Source organism: Pezoporus wallicus, unplaced genomic scaffold (assembly GCF_028554395.1).
Source record: "Pezoporus wallicus isolate ANWC-B61680 ecotype Strahan unplaced genomic scaffold, APGP_CSIRO_Pwel_v1 contig_8649, whole genome shotgun sequence".
In the NCBI taxonomy this organism is placed as follows: Eukaryota; Metazoa; Chordata; class Aves; order Psittaciformes; family Psittacidae; genus Pezoporus; species Pezoporus wallicus.
Window position 1 is genome coordinate 317626 of NW_026639134.1, and position 18211 is coordinate 335836.

At 43.6% G+C, this 18211-nt stretch overlaps 1 protein-coding gene across 9 annotated transcripts in view; it reads left to right on the plus strand.

Annotated features, from left to right (window-relative positions):
• Positions 1-18211, plus strand: part of FGD3 (FYVE, RhoGEF and PH domain containing 3) — a 120298-nt gene that overhangs the window by 84863 nt on the left and 17224 nt on the right. For 8 of the 9 annotated variants that reach the window (XR_008972710.1, XM_057413762.1, XM_057413764.1 and 5 more), the window contains exons 8-15: positions 2476-2614; positions 3452-3510; positions 5571-5717; positions 6233-6325; positions 6782-6861; positions 7292-7322; positions 7828-7929; positions 11585-11647. Coding sequence is in view for 8 of the 9 variants with exons in the window: in XM_057413762.1 (XP_057269745.1) it covers positions 2476-2614; positions 3452-3510; positions 5571-5717; positions 6233-6325; positions 6782-6861; positions 7292-7322; positions 7828-7929; positions 11585-11647 (714 nt within the window). In the remaining variant the exon portion in view is untranslated. The remainder of the gene's footprint in view (positions 1-2475; positions 2615-3451; positions 3511-5570; positions 5718-6232; positions 6326-6781; positions 6862-7291; positions 7323-7827; positions 7930-11584; positions 11648-18211) is intronic. The other variant, XM_057413763.1, reaches the window with a different exon arrangement.

The following is an 18211-nucleotide window of genomic DNA, read 5'->3' on the forward strand; positions in this document are numbered from 1 at the left end:
ACCATGACCATTTCTGCTGTTGCTTGAGCAAGACTTTGTGAGACAGTGTGAGTGTGCAGGCAGTGCATGTTAAAGGTGCCGTTCTGAACCCAACCGACAGCAGGATTTCATTGTAGGTTATTTTAGTGGCAACATCAAAGCACCTTTTGCTTCTGTCAGTGCCCATACCTACAGGAGGCAAAGATTTGACCAGGAATACTTGGTTCACTCGTCTGGCCTGTCGCTGTTACTTTTCAGAATACCAGTTGCAGTTTGTTGTGGTCCTTCAGTAACAAACTGTCCACCTAAGCTGTTAGTGGCAGTGAATTGCAGTGTGAACTCTGTGAACTTTAAAAAAATCTCACAGCATTAAACTTTTCCTATTTTGAACAGTTTATTTTGTCACTGCTGGCTTTTTTGGTAGGGATACACTTGGCATGTGAATACAACTGATGTAAGCCTTGATGTGACTTCCTCCTCTGCTTCCTTATTGCTGTTCAGTGTTAAGATTCATTGTATTGCTGGAGTAAAAAGGCAATAGAGAAGGCTGTAGTAAGTGGATTGGAAGTATAAATCAAGCACTAACATGCAGTAGTGAAGTTCCATGCCCTTTTTAGTTCTTCCTGGAATCTCTCATTCTTTCCATCCCGGTTGCATTTTCTGGGAAATGTGGTTCTGTAAAACACTGAGAGAGAATAATTTCACTTTATCTCCTATAAACAGGAATATTGTTCAAGCTGTTCCACTGTGACAAGAGAGTTTTAACAGCAAATTTACATCTGAATTTCTGGAAATATAGCTTTTCCTTTTCTCTCAGACACTCATTAACTGCAGGCTTTTCCTTGGGAATTGGGTGAGCCAGCAGCATGTGATGGGTGTAATATTTATGAGGAAATTGCAAATACCTGAAGTGAGCACATTTCCCTGAGAAAAACATGTTGAAATTCATGTGGTTGTTGAGGGGCTGCTCATAGTAGGGCAGACCAGCACGTGGCATTAGTGTGCTGACGTAAAATGATTGCTATGGAGAAGAGCATGTGTGTGGTTAACACACTGATGTGGGATTCAGGGGTTGGATTACATCACTAACAGAAATTTCCTGTGTGCTTTAAAGCAAGTAACTTATTTTCATAAGATCCCTATGAAGTGAACGGACATTTCTATTTGAAAGAGGAGAGGAGAAATGAGAAACACAGGAAGAATAAGTACACTGCAATACACCACCACTGCAAGCAGAGCAGATCAGTGCCTTGTTGGGTAGTAGTTAGTGTAGTCAGTTTCAAACCTACCCCCTTCTTGGTCAAATGGAAAGAAAAAGAAAGAGAATTTGAGGCAGCTCCTTTTCCAGAGGGGATGCCTGAGCAGTGTGTCTGCTGCTTGTGCTGTAAGCTCTAGCAAGCACTATAGTCCTGTGGGATTTCTGACTTTACGTATTCTTTGGGAGGAAAAATGCTGTGTAGCGCCATGGAGGGAAAGAGCTTTTCTGAGCTTGGGAAGGAGCATGCAAAATCTGAAAGAGGATTGTTGCATGTCTGCAGACAATGCAAGACATGGCACCTAGATTCACATGAAACCTGTCAGCTCTGATAGCTGCTGGTGGACAGGAGGCTCTACAGGGGGATCCAGACAGGCTGGACCCATGGGATGTCACCAGTGGGATGAGGTTCAACAAGACAAAGTGCCAGGCCCTGCACTTAGGCCACAACAACCCCCTGCTACACTCCAGGCTTGGGAAGAGCGGCTGGAAACTGCTCATGGGAAAGGAGCTGGGGGTGCTGATTGATGGAGCTGAACATGAGCAGCTTGTGCCCAGGCAGCCAGGAAGCCACCAGCATCCTGGCCTGGATCAGCACCAGTGCGGCAGCAGGGCCAGGGCAGGGATTGTGCCTCTGCACTGGGCACTGGTGAGGCCACAGCTCGAATCCTGGGTTCAGCTCTGGACCCTTCACTACAAGAGAGTCATTGAGGTGCTGGAGTGGGACCAGAGAAGGGCACTGGAGCTGGTGCAGGGCCTGGAGCACAAGTGTGATGGGGAAGGGCTGAGGGACCTGGGGGGTTCAGTCTGGAGAAGAGAAGGCTCAGGGGAGACCTGATCGCTCCCTACAAGTGCCTGACAGGAGGATGGAGCCAGGAGGGGCTGGGCTCTGCTCCCAAGGAACAAGGGATGGGACAAGAGGAAACGGCCTGAAGCTGCACCAGGGCAGGTTTAGATGGAGCTGAGGAACAATTCCTGCCCCAGAGGGTGCTCAGGCATTGGAACAGGCTGCCCAGGCTGTCTCTGTAAGCACAAGTCATCCCTGGAGGTATTTAAAAAGATGTGTAGATGTGGTGCTTGGGGACATGATTTAGTTGAGGACTTGGCAGTGCCAGGTTAATGGTTGGACTTGATATCTTAAGGATATTTTTCCAGGCTAAATGAGTCTGTGATTCTATGATAGCTTGAGAAGCTGTTTTACAAAGCCAAACTCTTCTGTGCTTGTTTTCTCTCTATTACAGAAACAGGAGGTGTGTGGAAACCTGACATTACAACATCACATGCTTGAACCAGTGCAAAGAATTCCTCGTTATGAGCTTCTCCTAAAGGACTATTTAAAGAAACTTCCAGAAGAATCTCCAGATAGGAAAGATGCTGAAAGTACATGCAAACTCTTCTCTGTCTAATAAGCACAATTAAAATCTTGGAGTTTTTTCTTCACATGTTCAGATTCTTTCAACTAGGGCTATGGTTGAAATGGAGATCTGAATGAATAATTTATTCCCAAATATAGCACAAAGTGATTTTGAATGCCCTTAGAGAATAAAAAGGGTTAATATGTTTGCTCTAGGAATAAAGGGAGGTTTGTCAAATAAACAGTGACAAAATATTGGAGTTTGTAATGGTAAAATATATCTCATTTTTATTTAATCCATTGTATGGCCAAGGACAAATACAGGAGGACTTCTCTGCAATACCCAGAGGAAGAAAATAATAATGGCCTTAAATGCATATGCTTGCCAGCAAAGCAGGTTAGACTCTGTTGAGAAATGGACTTCTGTTGGTTTCTTGGAGTCTGTGATCTCAGCCGAAACAGGGTTCATGTTACTTCATGTTACAGCACAGAAGCCCTGTTTTGGGAAAACACTCTTAGAAACATGTTTGTGAAGACTTGGCTTAAGTGAGACTTAAGTTAACTTTTAGTAGGTTGATTCCCAGAAGATGTTTACGGTTTTTGCCGCTGTGTGCTTTGGCTTGCTTAGATTTCTAGGAGAGAAATACTAAACACTTGGGTGCACATGGGCCAGCTGAACATGCAGAAGTGATTGTGTGTATAAAGCGTTCCTTTTACTTCATGGAAGGAAAAAATACACAGTCCTTGCTTTTGCAACAGGAATTTTGCAGGAAAATTGCTAATCAGAGAGGTGGAAAAAAAACCAAGTTGTTCTTAACAGACGTATTTTGGAGAGTGCATAACTGTTGCTACCTTTATTGCAGAGTCACTGGAGCTCATATCTACAGCAGCAAACCACTCGAACGCAGCCATCCGAAAGATGGTGAGTAGGAATTGCATAATAGAATTGTAATCTGACTGGAACAGTTGGTTGGACCAATGGTCCCCCATTACAACAGGCTCAATAAAGCAGGCTGGGGTTGAATTTTGCAGTACAGTGAGTCAGGCTTTAAACATCAGTTGGATATCTTGAGTTCTCTTTATCATAAATGATCCTGTTTCATTGACCATGGATTGTTGGGCCACTTCCCTTCTCCCTAATGACCGAGTGGGTTGAAAAAGGAGGTCTTTATGAAATTCATTATTTGCTTTTAATTTAAATACGTTGAAAGTATTCCAATTGTATCCGTTCAAAAGGTGTTCTTGCACATTTTCACTGGTTTTTATGGTCCTACAGTAATTTGCCAGACTGGAGATTGGTTTGATTTTGCCTCACCTTAGTGCATTTAGTATGTGTCAGTAGCTTTGGTAAGCTCTACTTGTCTGAGACTGTCGGGATTCTGAAGGTTAGCTTTATGTGCTTTGTATCCAGAGCAACAAGTGCATTACTATTAAAGTAAATGGACTTTATAGTTACAGATGTTACCCCTTTTGTGCACCCAGGTGCCTTGGGAGCTTTTGTATTAATTGATCTGAAATGCTACGTATCCAGCTTAACACTCACTGACCACTTGTGGGTCTTAGTTTTATGTCCCCTTCCTTATCAGAGACACACTTCCTTCCCCTTGCTGGTGGGGACACCATGAAACATTTCCTGTGGCTGCTGTAGGGAAGTACCCATCTGATGTCTGTGTTTTCAGTATGTCACAGTGAAAACCGGTTTTGAAACCATCTATGTCTATGTGCGTTTAGCTTGTTCTCTGGATAAGGATATATTTTGATGGAGATTTTCCCACTTTGAGGCACTAAATAACTACTTTGCTGGGGACTGTGCACAGTATCTCCACAGAGAGGATGAATATGAAGCCACCAGCTAGTTGCTTTCTGTGTTGGATTTTTTTCTTTTTTTCTGTTAGTACACAAAAACCTATTGGAAAAGGCTGCTACAATAATTCTGCACCCCCAGTTTATTTCTGATAAGAACTTGAAGCCTCTAATCAGGGCTTCTTATTATATTGAATTCTTCTGTAGTTCAGGTTTTACCTGAGCAGAGACTCGAAGGAAAAATACCTGAGTTAGAATTTCAGGTTTGACTTCACGGAACTGCTCTTGGTGTTCTAGTTCCCCCTTGAAAAAAACCAGCTCGATAAGTTTACTGGTTTTTGTTTGTCTTTAAATTAATGGGATCTCTTGCTCATCCTCCCATCTGGTGCAAGAAGTCTGCTTTTGGGCTTAGGTGATTTCCTTACTTGCTTTTAGTCCAGAGCCTGCCACCATCCATTGTGTTTTGCAGTGAGTTTATGTTAATGGTTAGGTTTTGTTTGGTTTTTTTTGTTGGGGTTCTTTTGTTGTTCATTCTTTTAATCATTGGTCAGAAGAACTGATTAGGATAGGAACTGGTGTGATGTGTATTTGTGGTGAAAATTCTCAAGCCAAAGGGTGTATGTAAAGACCTGAAATTCCAGCTTAATCTATAGATGGACAGAAGTGTGATTTAGAAACAGGCTTGGGCATATATTTGGGTGTAATTGCATGGATCTCTGTCCTCACATTCTGAACAATTGCTGGCAGTGCCATTTGGAGCACATCAGTCCAGCTTATGGCTAAAAGCCAAACTTTTCCAAAACTTGGTAGCAAGATTTACACACCTTTCTTATTTTGACTTGTGAAAGCTGCTTTGACTTTAATATTTGGATGACTTAATATAGGTGGAAACAGTGCTTTGCTGAAAAGGAAAAAGTAATCCCTTCATAGAGAATTTTGATGAAGACATAAGGATGCCTGAATGACATTATAACTATAATTTAAGCATTTTGGCTTTGCCTGTTTCAGAGGTACGTTTTTGCCATGGAGGCCCCTGTGTTAGACTGCAGCATTCCTCATATAGCTGTGGTTTCAGATTTAGCTTAGAAATGCAGAATATGACCATACTTCCTGATGGAGACCTAACTGCCATTGTATCAGCAGTAGTACAAGAAGCAAAACTTCACTTTGTACCTGCAGGAAAAGATGCACAGGCTTTTGGAAGTCTATGAGCGACTTGGTGGTGAAGAGGATATTGTTAACCCAGCCAATGAGCTCATTAAAGAAGGGCACATTCAGAAACTGTCTGCAAAGAATGGCACAGCCCAAGATAGATATTTATTCCTGGTGAGTTTTTCTTGTTGCTTTCTTATTTTCAGAGTTGTACTCTGAAATGGTACATTTCCATCTCCCTATTCTCAGATACAAAAAAAACATTCACCACCTGAACCCAGCTGCTCCTTCCTCTGAGCAGCAGTTTTCTGGATGCTATTTCCTTGAGGATTTCCTTCCTTCTTTCATGCTTGTGCCTTTGCTGATGGCCCCAAAGGTGGTTTTCCCACCTCCCTTCTCAGAGGCTGCTGCCTGAGGACCACCTTGCCATGTAAGGTAACCAACTCTTTCTGGCACTCACAGAATTACTCTCATTTGCCTTCAGAGCAGCCAAATTGGTACCAAAGAGAGGGGAGAAGGCAAAAGCGACTGGCTGACATGTTTCTGTCTGTCCACTTCTCTCAAGTAGTGATCTGTGAACCTAGCTTACTCCTTAAATCTCTTCTTGAGAACTGCAAAGTAAAACACACCACTCCTAAATGGCCAGAATGCATGAAAACCCTTCATTGAAAAATCTTCCCTTGTTACAGTTTAACAGCATGGTGCTATACTGTGTGCCAAAACTGAGGCTGATAGGCCAGAAGTTCAGTGTTCGGGAGAAGATGGACATTGCAGGACTGCAGGTTTGCATCTCTTCTTTTCAGTGCTTTAATGCTTCCACACTCAACAGCATCAGATTCCCCCTTAATCCAAAATATAACAACATATGTAAGCAGAAATAGAATAAAATTCAAAAATCCAGCTTTGAATCTCTTGGGGGAGGATTATTATGAGGTAATTATCCAAAAGTGGGTTAGAAAAGGGTGACTGTCCTTGCTTTGATTGGAAGCCTGGTCTTGTCACCTAGTTGATACAGGAGCCACCTTTTCCCCTATGGCTGTAGGGGATGGGTTATGGAAACAGATTCACAAGTTTTGTAGTAAGACAAGTAAGTAATTATGGAAACAATCTTTGGGTTTTGTACCTCTGTACTGTATTCTGAGTGATCCTTTCTGACAAGTTTTTCACAGAATGACTGTATTTGTAAGTTGATTTAAAGCAATGGAGACTGGTAAGAAGCTGACATGTTCTTTTTACAGGTCCAAGAAATTGCAAAGCAAAACGTGGCTCATACATTTTCAATAACGGGAAAAAAGAGATCATTGGAACTACAGGCCAGGTATGGTGCTTGTTCTGTCTTTCAGGGTTTCTGAATATCCATGTAGAAATTTACCATCTAGGGGATGTGGCTGTGCTAGTATGACATAGCTTTAAACCAGGAGATGAGCACCAGAGATACCTAACTTCCATATGCAAGGATTATGTTGGTCCTAAGTCAGAGTGTGTTAAATTGCTATGTCGGTTTGCTTCATTGAATGCTACCAGTGCTTTTAATAGTGCTTGTAGGTTCCACTGTATTAGTAATTCAAACTTTTTGGCATTTTTTTGGTGGTGGTTGAGGTCAATTATTATTAATATTGTTTATAAAATGGTGGATAGCAAAGCTAAACTCTTGATGCATGTAAAGCTGTGAAGATGTGAGTTGAATTTACTGAAAATATTGGAAGTAGAATGATGATGTTTTCTGTATTTTTCTTTTGTTTTAACAGGACAGAAGAGGAGAAGAGAGAATGGATTCAGGTGAATACAAAACCATAATGAAATGGGTGGAAATCACCATGCAATCAGCACCTGCTGTTTTTAAAATGATCTTTTTCGGATTCCGCATGAAAGCAGCTGTGCGAGAAAGCTGATGTCCACTCTGGTGAAGCTGCTTATGTAGAAATGCGGACCCAGGCAGGCTCCCACTGCTGACCCACTGTCTAGAGGCGGTGCATGGGCACTTCAAGTGGCTCCCCATTTCCTGCCATCCTCAAGCCCAGTGAGAGACTGAGACATCAGCTTAGCCTTGTATATTCTTGCAATCTGATTTACATACTGTCTCATAGCTCTCTTAGTTTTGAACTTGAGCAGTAGTGTGTTAACAGCACCATTCATAGTTATTAAGGTTTTGAAGTTTTCATTTAATGTATGCAAGCATAAAGGGATTTTACCGAAATGATAACCCTAACCATCTTCCTATGAGAGAATTTTTCCAAGGCTCCTTTTATGAAACTTGTCATCTTTGCTGGAATTTTTATTTCAGGTCATTCAAGCAACAATTGAAAAGCACAAACAGAACAGTGAGACATTTAGAGCTTTCAATAGCTCTTTTTCTCAAGAGGAGGAGCATCTTCCAGATTCCTCTGTAAGTCTTCTTTGCTATCAGTTTTACCAACAGTTAAAGTAGACTTACATAGTTAATTTTAAAATAGTGTCGTCTTGTTCTTAATTTTTATGTTACATTACAGTACAGCTCCATTTCTCGGCTCTCAAATGCGTATCAGCCATAGTTACTTAGCCATGCAGGTATGGAATAAATTACCCAGGGTAATTCAGTGCAAGAGATCTATTGGTCATTTTTTCCAGACTAGTGGCTAATTTAGCATAACAAGTGTAATTCTTCCATGTTATGAGTGGTTGGCTGTCTGGAAGAATGTTTGTACGGCTGGGAGAATTTGTTCATTGCTTTTCCCCATCTCCTCAAAGACACATTTTGGGATTGCTTCTTTTTTATTATTATTTAAAGAGTTGAAAGGAAATTGATGCTTTTTAAAAGGATCTTAAAATCATAGCATCATAGCATGATTAATGTTGGAAAGGACCTTAAAGATCATCTAAGTTCCTGTCTTACAGGTAATAAATATATTTCAGGAAGGATACTCTTCAACTAAATACGCAGAATAGTCTTAAATGGTTTCTCTACATCTGCAGTGTATTGCACTGTGATGTGTGTTGGTGGTCAGATATGGTGGGTCTTGGAGAGCAGGGAGAGAAGAACCACCTGCAGAGTTAAACTTGGGGGTCATTTTATCTTCCTCATGTATTTTTTTGGTGCCTAACCATTTGGAAACCTCTCCCTTCAGTGACTCAGTAAGGCTGGATTTTTATCCAACTGATTTCCCAGGGGGCTCAGGAGAGATGTCAGATATTCCTCTCATCCCAGCATTAGTCAGACTGACAATGGCGATCATCACAAACCTCTGTCACAAATCAGCAAATGATCCTGTTGCTGATAGCAGCCAGCAATGAGTCTTTTTCAGAATATGGCCTAGCTTGATCATCAACTACTCATCAGATAAAAACAATAGGCTAAAAGACGGAAAATAATCAATTCATGCCTCTGCTTTTAACTCAGGGCTGCCTTCAGAACCAGGATGCTCTGATCAAAAAAATTACCCCTTGCTAATAAGCAAACTAGTAAGCGCACTTCTTTCTATCCAGTTAAGACGTGCCTGTTCAATCTTGCTTTGTAAATTCTGTTCTATTTTGCTTCTGTGTAAATGGTGTAGCCACATGTTTATGCTCTACTGCTTCATGACGGTCAAGTAGAGCAGAAGTCTGGTTTATCTCCTGGCTATTAATGCAGAACACACCTTAATTTCTTTTCTGCCAGAATGCTGCATTTTTAGGAGGTTATCTTATCTGGGTAATGAGCTTTGAAAACTGATGCTATGGGTAAATGTGTCAGAATTGCTGCTGCTTAAACAGAGATAAAGGTAGTTCTGTAACGAAAACTGAACAAATACTGAAAGTGTTCTTGGTAGCAATATGCTGCAGTGGGTAGCATCCACCAGAGGTATTCAGTCATCTTTACGAAATATCGGGCAGCGTGCTTTAGAGAAACAATGACAGTAATCTTCTCTTTTTTGGTCTCATGACTCAAGAAATAGGTATACACTCAGGGATTCCGGCCTGGATCTGTAACAGCTACTAGAAATTGGACTCTGGTTCTAATAAGCCCATAGAAAAATAGCCAAATCGCTCTTCTCTCCTTGGCTGTACATTTGATACATTACAGTGCTTATGAGTTATTTTAGCTGCATGACCAGCACATGCCTTTGCATGCAACTCTTAGCATGCTTTTGTTTTCCCTGCTGATTTACGTAAGCTCATCCGAGCATTAAGGGTTGGTCTTCAGCCTGTAATTTGCCTCCAGAAGACATGCGGTTTCTTGGAGGTGCAGGGATCTGACATTTGAGTCTTAAGATTATGCTTATGCAATAATTCACAGCAATTAATAACCTCCCAACTGTGAAGAGGTGAATATTTGGTGTCATTGCCAGGCAGCCCTGGCAGGGTGACTGTGGCAGTGGCCTTTTATTTAATGAAGTCCTGTCAGGAATCTTCAGGGTCCTTTTGCGGCTTAGTTGCTTCAGAAGGAGGGCACGCATTTCCCTCTTTTCCATTTTCATCTGTAGCATTTCGAGGGTATGTGAAGGGTTTTTATAAATCCATCTATAAATGTTCTCGAGGAAAAGGACCTCTTTTACCACTGCGTGATATTAGAAGAGTTGGAGGTTTGTGTGGGGGAAGGACCCAGTTTGTGCATTCTTAGAAAGCTGGCAAGGAAAAATGCCACAGGGAGCTGAGCTCTGTGGAAGTGCCATCCCAAAGATTTGAGGCGTAGGTGTGCTTTTGTTGGTTAAATCATGATTTTTAGATCCTGTTAAATCATCATGATTTCCCACCCCTGTCTCTGTTCCTCCCCTTAGGTCTGGGGTAGTTCAGAGAAACCCTTTTGAAATCTCTTCCAGGTTAAGAGTAGAGGGTATCTGATTTTTGGCACATTATTCCAAATAAATATTAAAAGGGCATGAGGATCTGAATGGGCAGCTAGAAATATTTACTCTTTCCCCTAAACATGCTGGGAGTTTTCTTCATCTCTTTCAGACCCCATTTTCTTTCCTCTTTTTGCATTCCATTCCCAAGTCCTGTGTCACAGCACACACATGTCCTTTTACTAGGCAGAGATGGCTAAATACCTGGATTGGTTAGGATTCCCATGGAAGGAAGCCCTTTTCCCCAGGACTGGAGAATAGATAATGTGAAGCCCATCGGGTTGCTGGTTTTGTGTGGAGGCAGAAATAATTGGCTAGAGTTGAGTACATGATGCTTCCTTTAATTAAGTTGCATTTCCTGAGGAAGTGCTCCAGGGGTGGCACAGCCCTAGTCTCAGGGAATGCATTTGCTTGTTCTCCAGATTCAATTGGTTGTACTGGTATATAAATAGATAAATTAAGTGTTGGAATGAGTAGCTTTTCAATTTGGCTACTTACAGTTCAGATTGTTTCTAACAACAGATTAAACCCTTTTCTTTCAAAGGGAATGAAGGGCAGAAATGCACTGGAGATTTGGATAACCTTGATATAGGAGATGTTCTCTGATTGGCAGAGTAAGAATGATCTGTGGGAATAACAGGAAAATTTATCATAAAGAGTCTAATGCTTTGAGATCACCTGTAAACTAGAAAACTCCTTGTAAATTAATGACAGATAAGATGGTTTTCCTTCTAGGATGTAGCCTATGGTTTTGATGTACATAAGCTTGTTTTTTGCCCTTTATATGTATTGAATACATATATGTGCCAGTTTGCATTTAGTAAGAGACTGAGAGATGTATTGCATTTAAGAAAAGCTTAACTTTTTAACTCCGTTGGAATGGAGTAAATACTCTTACTCCTCAGAATGCACTGACTATGCAAAGCACCTGCTCCTTTGGCTTGCAGGGCTGACATGGAATTCAAAACATGGCTGTTTATGTTCTGTGGTGCTTGTGGGGAATTAGGCACAGGCTGCAGGGAAGAGCAGGCTTGGCAATCCAGTGCCATCTGCAAAGTCACCTGTTTCGTAGTCAACCCAGCACTGGAGGGTGGCTATGAACATGTGCAATTATAGTATATTCACAAGCAAATGGATGAGGGGCTAAAAGCAAATGATGCCATGTTTTCTTTTTCAGCGTTTAGTATCTTTTAGGAGGCATGTCGATGTTGAAATTCTTCTGTGTCATTCTGTTTCCCTCAGATAGCAAGCACCAGCTCGGTGGAATCGATGCCAGGAGCAGATGGTGGTGGTGCATTTGGAGGGGTCAGTAATCTGAAGCTGATGCTTTGGGTAGAGTAGGGTGGGTGGGTGGTTCGTTCTTTTTCTTCTATAGCAGGAAAAAAAGCCCAGAGCTACCTCAGTGTGCTGGTGTGTATTCTGCTGTCTGTTGCTGCAGCTGTGTTGTCCTTAACGTCTTGGCTATGTTACACCCACAGCTACAGTTTGCAGCATCAGTGCACTGAAATCCTCTTGTTGCAGATTAATGCTGCACTTGTGTGTGAACCTAGTTATAGGGTACCCAGCTTGAGGAAAGCCAATTGGTACTTTTGTAGTGTTGGGGTTTTCTGTTGTGGTTTGTGTTTGTTTGGTTTTAAATTCTGATATGGAACTCCAGGGAATGCTGGTGGGAGGGTGGGCAAGGAGAGGCGAGGAAACCTGCCTGCTTAATGCTGTCATATTGTGTAACTCGGGATCTCATCTCCAGAACTGGATTTTGATTAACGCTTCTTTCATAGTGTGCTTTACATGTTTCTGCCAATACAGAGGGGGAGATTATAGTACTTTCATACACCTCTGGCCTGTAAGTGATTGCCTGCTGCAAAAGCAAAAGATGCTTTTAAAGGTATTCTTTCATTTTGCTCTGTACAATGCCTGTGACTGCTGCTGAGTCAAGCCAGAGGTTTTGAGTCCTGATAAGGTCTATCTTTTAGTGTTCATATCTCTCCCTTCTAAAATGTCTTCTGAGAACAACAGATTTTCAGGAAATGCATTAGGGTCAGATAAGTTTACTGAAAAAAAATCTCCAAAAGAAGAAGCAATAACCCAAAAGCCCCTTATCTGTGGAGACATACCACAGGATATATAGTATTAGCATGATGTTTTTAGTAACAAAGGAGCCACTCAGCAGACTCCTCCAGACCTCTGGCTTATTAAAAATAAGTGTTTATAATTAGCGTGCTCCTTGCTGTTTACTGTTTGTTCACACATCATCTTTGCCCTAAGCATTTTTTTTATTTGTAGTCAGTTTTGTGATTAGTGCCCCTGTTCATTGAGTTACAGATGCCCCAATGAGCTAGCTACTGATTGAGAGTATTTAAAAACAAACAGAAAAATCCTTTTTAGTCTCAAGTTTCTTAGGGAAATGTTAATTCTAGTTGTAATAAAATCTTAAAAAACAGATCTTTGCAGTTGATTATAAGCAGTTGCGCAGTGTATCTGATACAGGAAGTGATTATACATAAGTTGCCTATTTTTGATAAAGAATTCCTGAGGTAGAACTAAAAATGGAGTTCATCAAAAAACACAGCTGAAAACGTCACAAATTTTGTAGTGTTGATTCTGGGATCTCATTCTGCTGTATTGTAGCAAATGTATAACATCAGCATGAGTAATGGATTCAGATGTTACTTGCAGCTTTAGAAACTAATCTTTAATGATGACATCCCTTTAGAAAAATCTCAGTGAGGGCATGAGAATGAGTACATTCTATGCTGGACGACTTCCACATGCAAACCACTTGGTGGTGGTGGTGGTCAGCAAACTAACATCTCCTTCCTGTGGTTCTGCTGAATCTGGTAAAGAGTCTGCAGGGGTTTCATTAGTGTTGCAGGATAGCACAACCAGACAGTGGAAACGTGCTGCAGGAAGTGTAGTCTGCTTGCTCTGCTGCACTGTGGTCCCTGTTTGCTGCACTGCACTGCTAGAACAACTTTTGCTCAACCTTCTGCCTGCATGAGGAAGGTACAAGCCAGGGGAAGATTGTCTTGCATGTAACATTGCATGTATGACATTGGGAAATAGAGAAACATGCTAAACAATTTTGCTGTATTACAAAGTACAAAATAGACTATATAATTTAATTTCTCACATATGATCAGCATTTCACTGAAGCCTATAGAGGGTGGAAGCAAGGGCAAATAGCCTGGAAGGAATACAGAGAAATTGTTGGGGAGCCAGAGATTAGGTTAGGAAAGTAGAAGCCCTGATAAAATGAAATCTGGCCAGGGACATCAAGGGCAACAAGAAACGCCTCTATCTGGTACGTTAGTGACAAAAGGAAGACAAGGGAAAATGTGGGCCCCTTCTGGAAGGAAATGGGAGACCTGGGACATGGAGAAGGCCGAGGTATTCGATGAATTTGCCTCAGTTTTCACCAGCAAGAACTCAAGCCTCATCAAGCAAGTTGTAGAAGGCAAAGGCCGGGACTGGGAGAATAAGAAACTGTCCACTGTAGATGATCAGAGAGAACATCTAAGAAACCTGAAGGTGCACAAGTGCATGGACCTGATGAGGTGCAGTGCCTTCAGAACCCACAGATATATTTGCCAAGCCATTTTCCATCATATTTGAGAAGTCGTGGCAGATGGGTGAAGTTCCTGCTGACTGGAAAAGGGGAAATATAAGCCCCATTCTTAAAAAAGGAGAAAAGGAGAAGGTGGGGAAATACAGGCTGGTCAGTCTCGCCTCAGCGCCTGGTAACATCATAGAGCAGATCCTCCTGGAAGCTGTGCTAAGGCACATGGACAATAATGGGGTGGTTGGTGACAGCCAACATGGCTTCACTAAGGGCAAATAGTGCCTGAGATATTTGGTGGCTTTCTATGATGTGGCTATGGCGTTGGTGGGTAAAGGTAGAGCAACTGATGTCATCTACCTGGACTTGTACAAAGCATTTGACATTGTCCCTTACAACATCCTTGTCTCTAAACTGGAGAGGCACAGATTTAACAGAAAGACCACTCAGTGTATAAGGAATTGGCTTGGTAAAATCATAGAATCAGCCAGGTTGGAAAAGACCTTTAAGATCAAGTCCAGCCATTACCCCAGGTGTGCCAAGACCACCACTAAACCATATCCCTGAGGGCCTCATCTACATGGGTTTTGAACACTTCCAGGGCCGGTAACACTTTCTTGGGCAGCCTGTTCCAATGCCTGGTCACCATTTTGGTGAAGAAATTGTTCCTAATCTCCAGTCTAAACCTTCCCTGGCACAGCTTAAGGCTGTTTCCTCCTGTCCATTGTTCCTTTGGAGAAGAGACTGACCCCACCTAACTACAACCTCCTGTCAGGTAGATGTGGAGAGTGATAAGGTCCCCTTGAGCCCTCTCTTCTAAACAACCTAGAACTAAACCTCCCCAGGTCCTTCAGCCATTCTTCATTGTATTTATTCTCCAGAACCTTCACCAGCTCCATTGCCCTTCTCTCCCTGCTCCAGTACTTCAGTGTCTCTCTTGTAGTGAGGGGCCCAGAAGTGGACACAGGGTTCGAGATGCAGCCTCACCAGTGTGCAGGGGCACAATCCCTGCCCTGGCCCTGCTGCCACACTGGTGCTGATCCAGGCCAGGATGCTGGTGGCTTCTTGACTGCCTGGGCACAAGCTGCGCATGTTTGGCTCTGTCAATCAGCACCCCCAGGTCCTTTCCCATGAGCAGTTTCCAGCCACTCTTCCCAAGCCTGGAGTGTTCCATGGGATTGTTGTGGCCCAAGTGCAGGGCCCGGCACTTTGTCTTGTTGAACCTCATCACACTGGCCACAGCCCATGGATCCAGCCTGTCCAGATCCCTCTGCAGAGCCTCCTGCCCTCCAGCAGATCAACGCTCCCGCCCAGCTTGGTGTCATCTGCAAATAAACTAGGAGAGCAGGCTCCATGTGAGCACTAGAACACCCTGCGGTGAGGGGGCGCAGAGGCTCTGGGACCCTCCCTGGTGATGGGACAGAGGTGATGGCTGAGGGACAAGGCAAGGATGCCAGCACAGCACAGCCTCCCTTCGCTCCATTCTCTATTGGCGGTTTCCAGCCACTCTTCCCAAGCCTTGAGCATTGCAGGGGGTTGTTGTGGCCCAAGTGCAGGGCCTGGCACTTTACCTTGTTGAACCTCATCCCATGGGTCCAGCCTATCCATATCCCCCTGCAGAGCTCCCTACCCTCCAGCAGATCAACGCTCCCACCCAACTTGGTGTCGTCTCCAAATATGCAGAGGATGCCCTTGATCCCCTCATCCAGATCATCAGTGAAGGTATTAAAAAACAAAGGCCCTAACACTGAGCCCTGAGGGGCACCGCTAGTGACTGGTCACCAACTAGATGTGACACCATTCACCACCACTCTTTGGACTTGGCCATCCAGCCAGTTTCCAATCCAGTGAAGAATCCTCCTGTCCAGGCCATAGGCAATGTCCTCCATTTGTCCAGGAGCAAACTGTGTGAGACAGTGTCAGATGCTTAAATCCAAATACAGAATGTTTATAGCCTTTCCCTCATCAACCAGGCAGGTCACCTTATCGTAGAAGGTACTCTGGGACCTGCCCACTAGACCAGGATGGCTGATAGATGACTGAGGGTGGCTTAGAAAGCTCCTCTGCCAGCCCTTTCAGCACTCTTGGGTGGAAACCATTAGGTCCCATAAACTTGTGCACATCTAAGTGGAGCAGGAGGTTGCTAACCATTTCTTCCTCAATTATGGGGACTTCAGTCAGCTCCCCATCTCTGCCATACAAATCAGGGTACTGAGTACCCTGGGGATGGCTGGTGTGACTATTAAAGACTGTGGTGAAGGCAGCGTTATGTATCTCAGCCTTTTCGTCATCCTCAGTCACTAAGCTTTCCCTAGAATCCAGAGAGGATGAAGGTTTTCCTTGGCCCTCCTGTTATTGCTAATATATTTGGAAAAATACTTTTTATTATCTTTTATGGCAGTGGCCATATTTATTTCCATCTGTGCCTTTGACTTTCTGTCTACATAACCTAACAACATCCTTATACTTTTCATGGGGTAACAGTCCCTTCTTCCACAGGTAATAAACTGTCTTTTCCTGAGTTCCAGCACTATCACCCTGTTCAACCCTGCTGGTCTTTACCACCAGTTTGATTTTCAGCACATGGATACCGCCTGCTCCTGCGCCTTAAGGATTTCATTCTTGAAGAGTGTCCAGCCTTCCTGGACCCGTTTGTCCTTCAGTAATGCTTTTGAGGGAATTCTGCCAACCAACATCATAAACAGGCTGAAGTCAGCCTTCCAGAAGTGTAAGGTGGAGATTTTGCTGACCGTCTTCCGGACTTCTCCAAGGATTGAAAATTCAGTCATTTTGTGATCACTTTGCCCAAGATGTCCCCCAACCATCACTTCACCCACCAGTCCTTCTCTGTTTGCCAACAGCAAACCTAGCCAGGCATCTCCCCTGGTTGGCTCACTGCCAGCTTGGTCAGGAATTTATCTTCCACACCCTCCAAGAACCTCATGGATTGTTTCTTCTCTTCTGTGTTGTACTTCCAGCAGACATCTGGTAGGTTGAAGTCCCCCACGAGAACAAGGGCAAGCAATGGTGAAACTTCCCCCAGTTGTTTGAAGAACGCTTCATCCACAGCTTCATCCTGGCTGGGTGGTCTGTAACAGACTCCTACCAGGATACCAGCTTGGTTGGCCTTCCCCCGATCTTCACCCACAGACATTCAGCCTTCTCACTCACAACATTGAGTTCAAGGCAGTCGATGCACTCCCTACCATACAATGCAACCCCACCCTATCCCTTCTGAAGATCCTGTAGCCATCCATTGCAGCACTCCAATCATGTGAAACATCCCACCACATTTCTGTGATGGTGATTATGTCATGATTTCCCTGGAAGCACAATGGCTTCCAGTTCCTCCTGTTTGTTGTCCATGCTGCGGGCATTGTCATAAATGCATTTAAGTTGCCCCATGTATCTGGACTGCAGCAGCAGCACGCTACCCTTGGCTCATTTCTAGAGAGCCTGGTGTTATCCTCTTCCCCTTCAAACCTAGTTTAAAGCCCTCTCTATGAGCCCTGCTAGCTCTTGGGCTAGAATCCTTTTCCCCCTTTAGGACAGGCATAGCCCATCTGCCACTGGCAGGCCTGGTGCTGCCTAAACTGACCCATGGTCAAAAACCAGCAAATTCTAGTGCTGACACCAGTCATGGAGCCAGGAACTAATTAATCTGATTTTTCTGAGGTAACCGTTATCATTGTGACTGGCATGAGGGACAAGAATACTACTTGGGCTCCCGAATCCTGAACCAGTCACCCCCCAATGCCCTGAAGTCCTTCTTGAGTCTCCTCAGGCCTCTTGAAGAGATTTCTTCAGTGCTCACCTAGAAGACTAATAAAGGATAGTAGCCACAAGGCTGTACCAGGTGAGTGAGTTTTCTGGTGACATCCCTCATTCTGGCCTCAGGAAGGCAGCAGTGAGTCTGATCAGGCAGGCATATGGGGCCCTCTGTTCCCCTTAAGTTGGTCACACTGAAAGGGCTGTTATTATCAGCTCGATGTCCAAGTGGAGATCAGTGATGGAGTTTCTCAGGGGCTGGTATTGGGACCGGTGCTGTTCAACATGGACAGTGGGATCGAGCACCTTCAGCAACTTTGCCAAAGACACCAAGCTATGTGGTGCGGTCGACACCTTGGAGGGAAGGGATGGGATCCAAAGGCACCTGGACAGGCTGGAGAGGTGGCAGCATGCAAACCTCATGGAGTTCAACAAGGTCAACTGCAGGATCCTGCCCTTAGGTCAGGGCAGTGTCAAGCACAAGCACATGTTGGGTGGAGGCTGGACTGATAGCAGCCCTGAGGAGCATTTGGGGGTGCTGATTG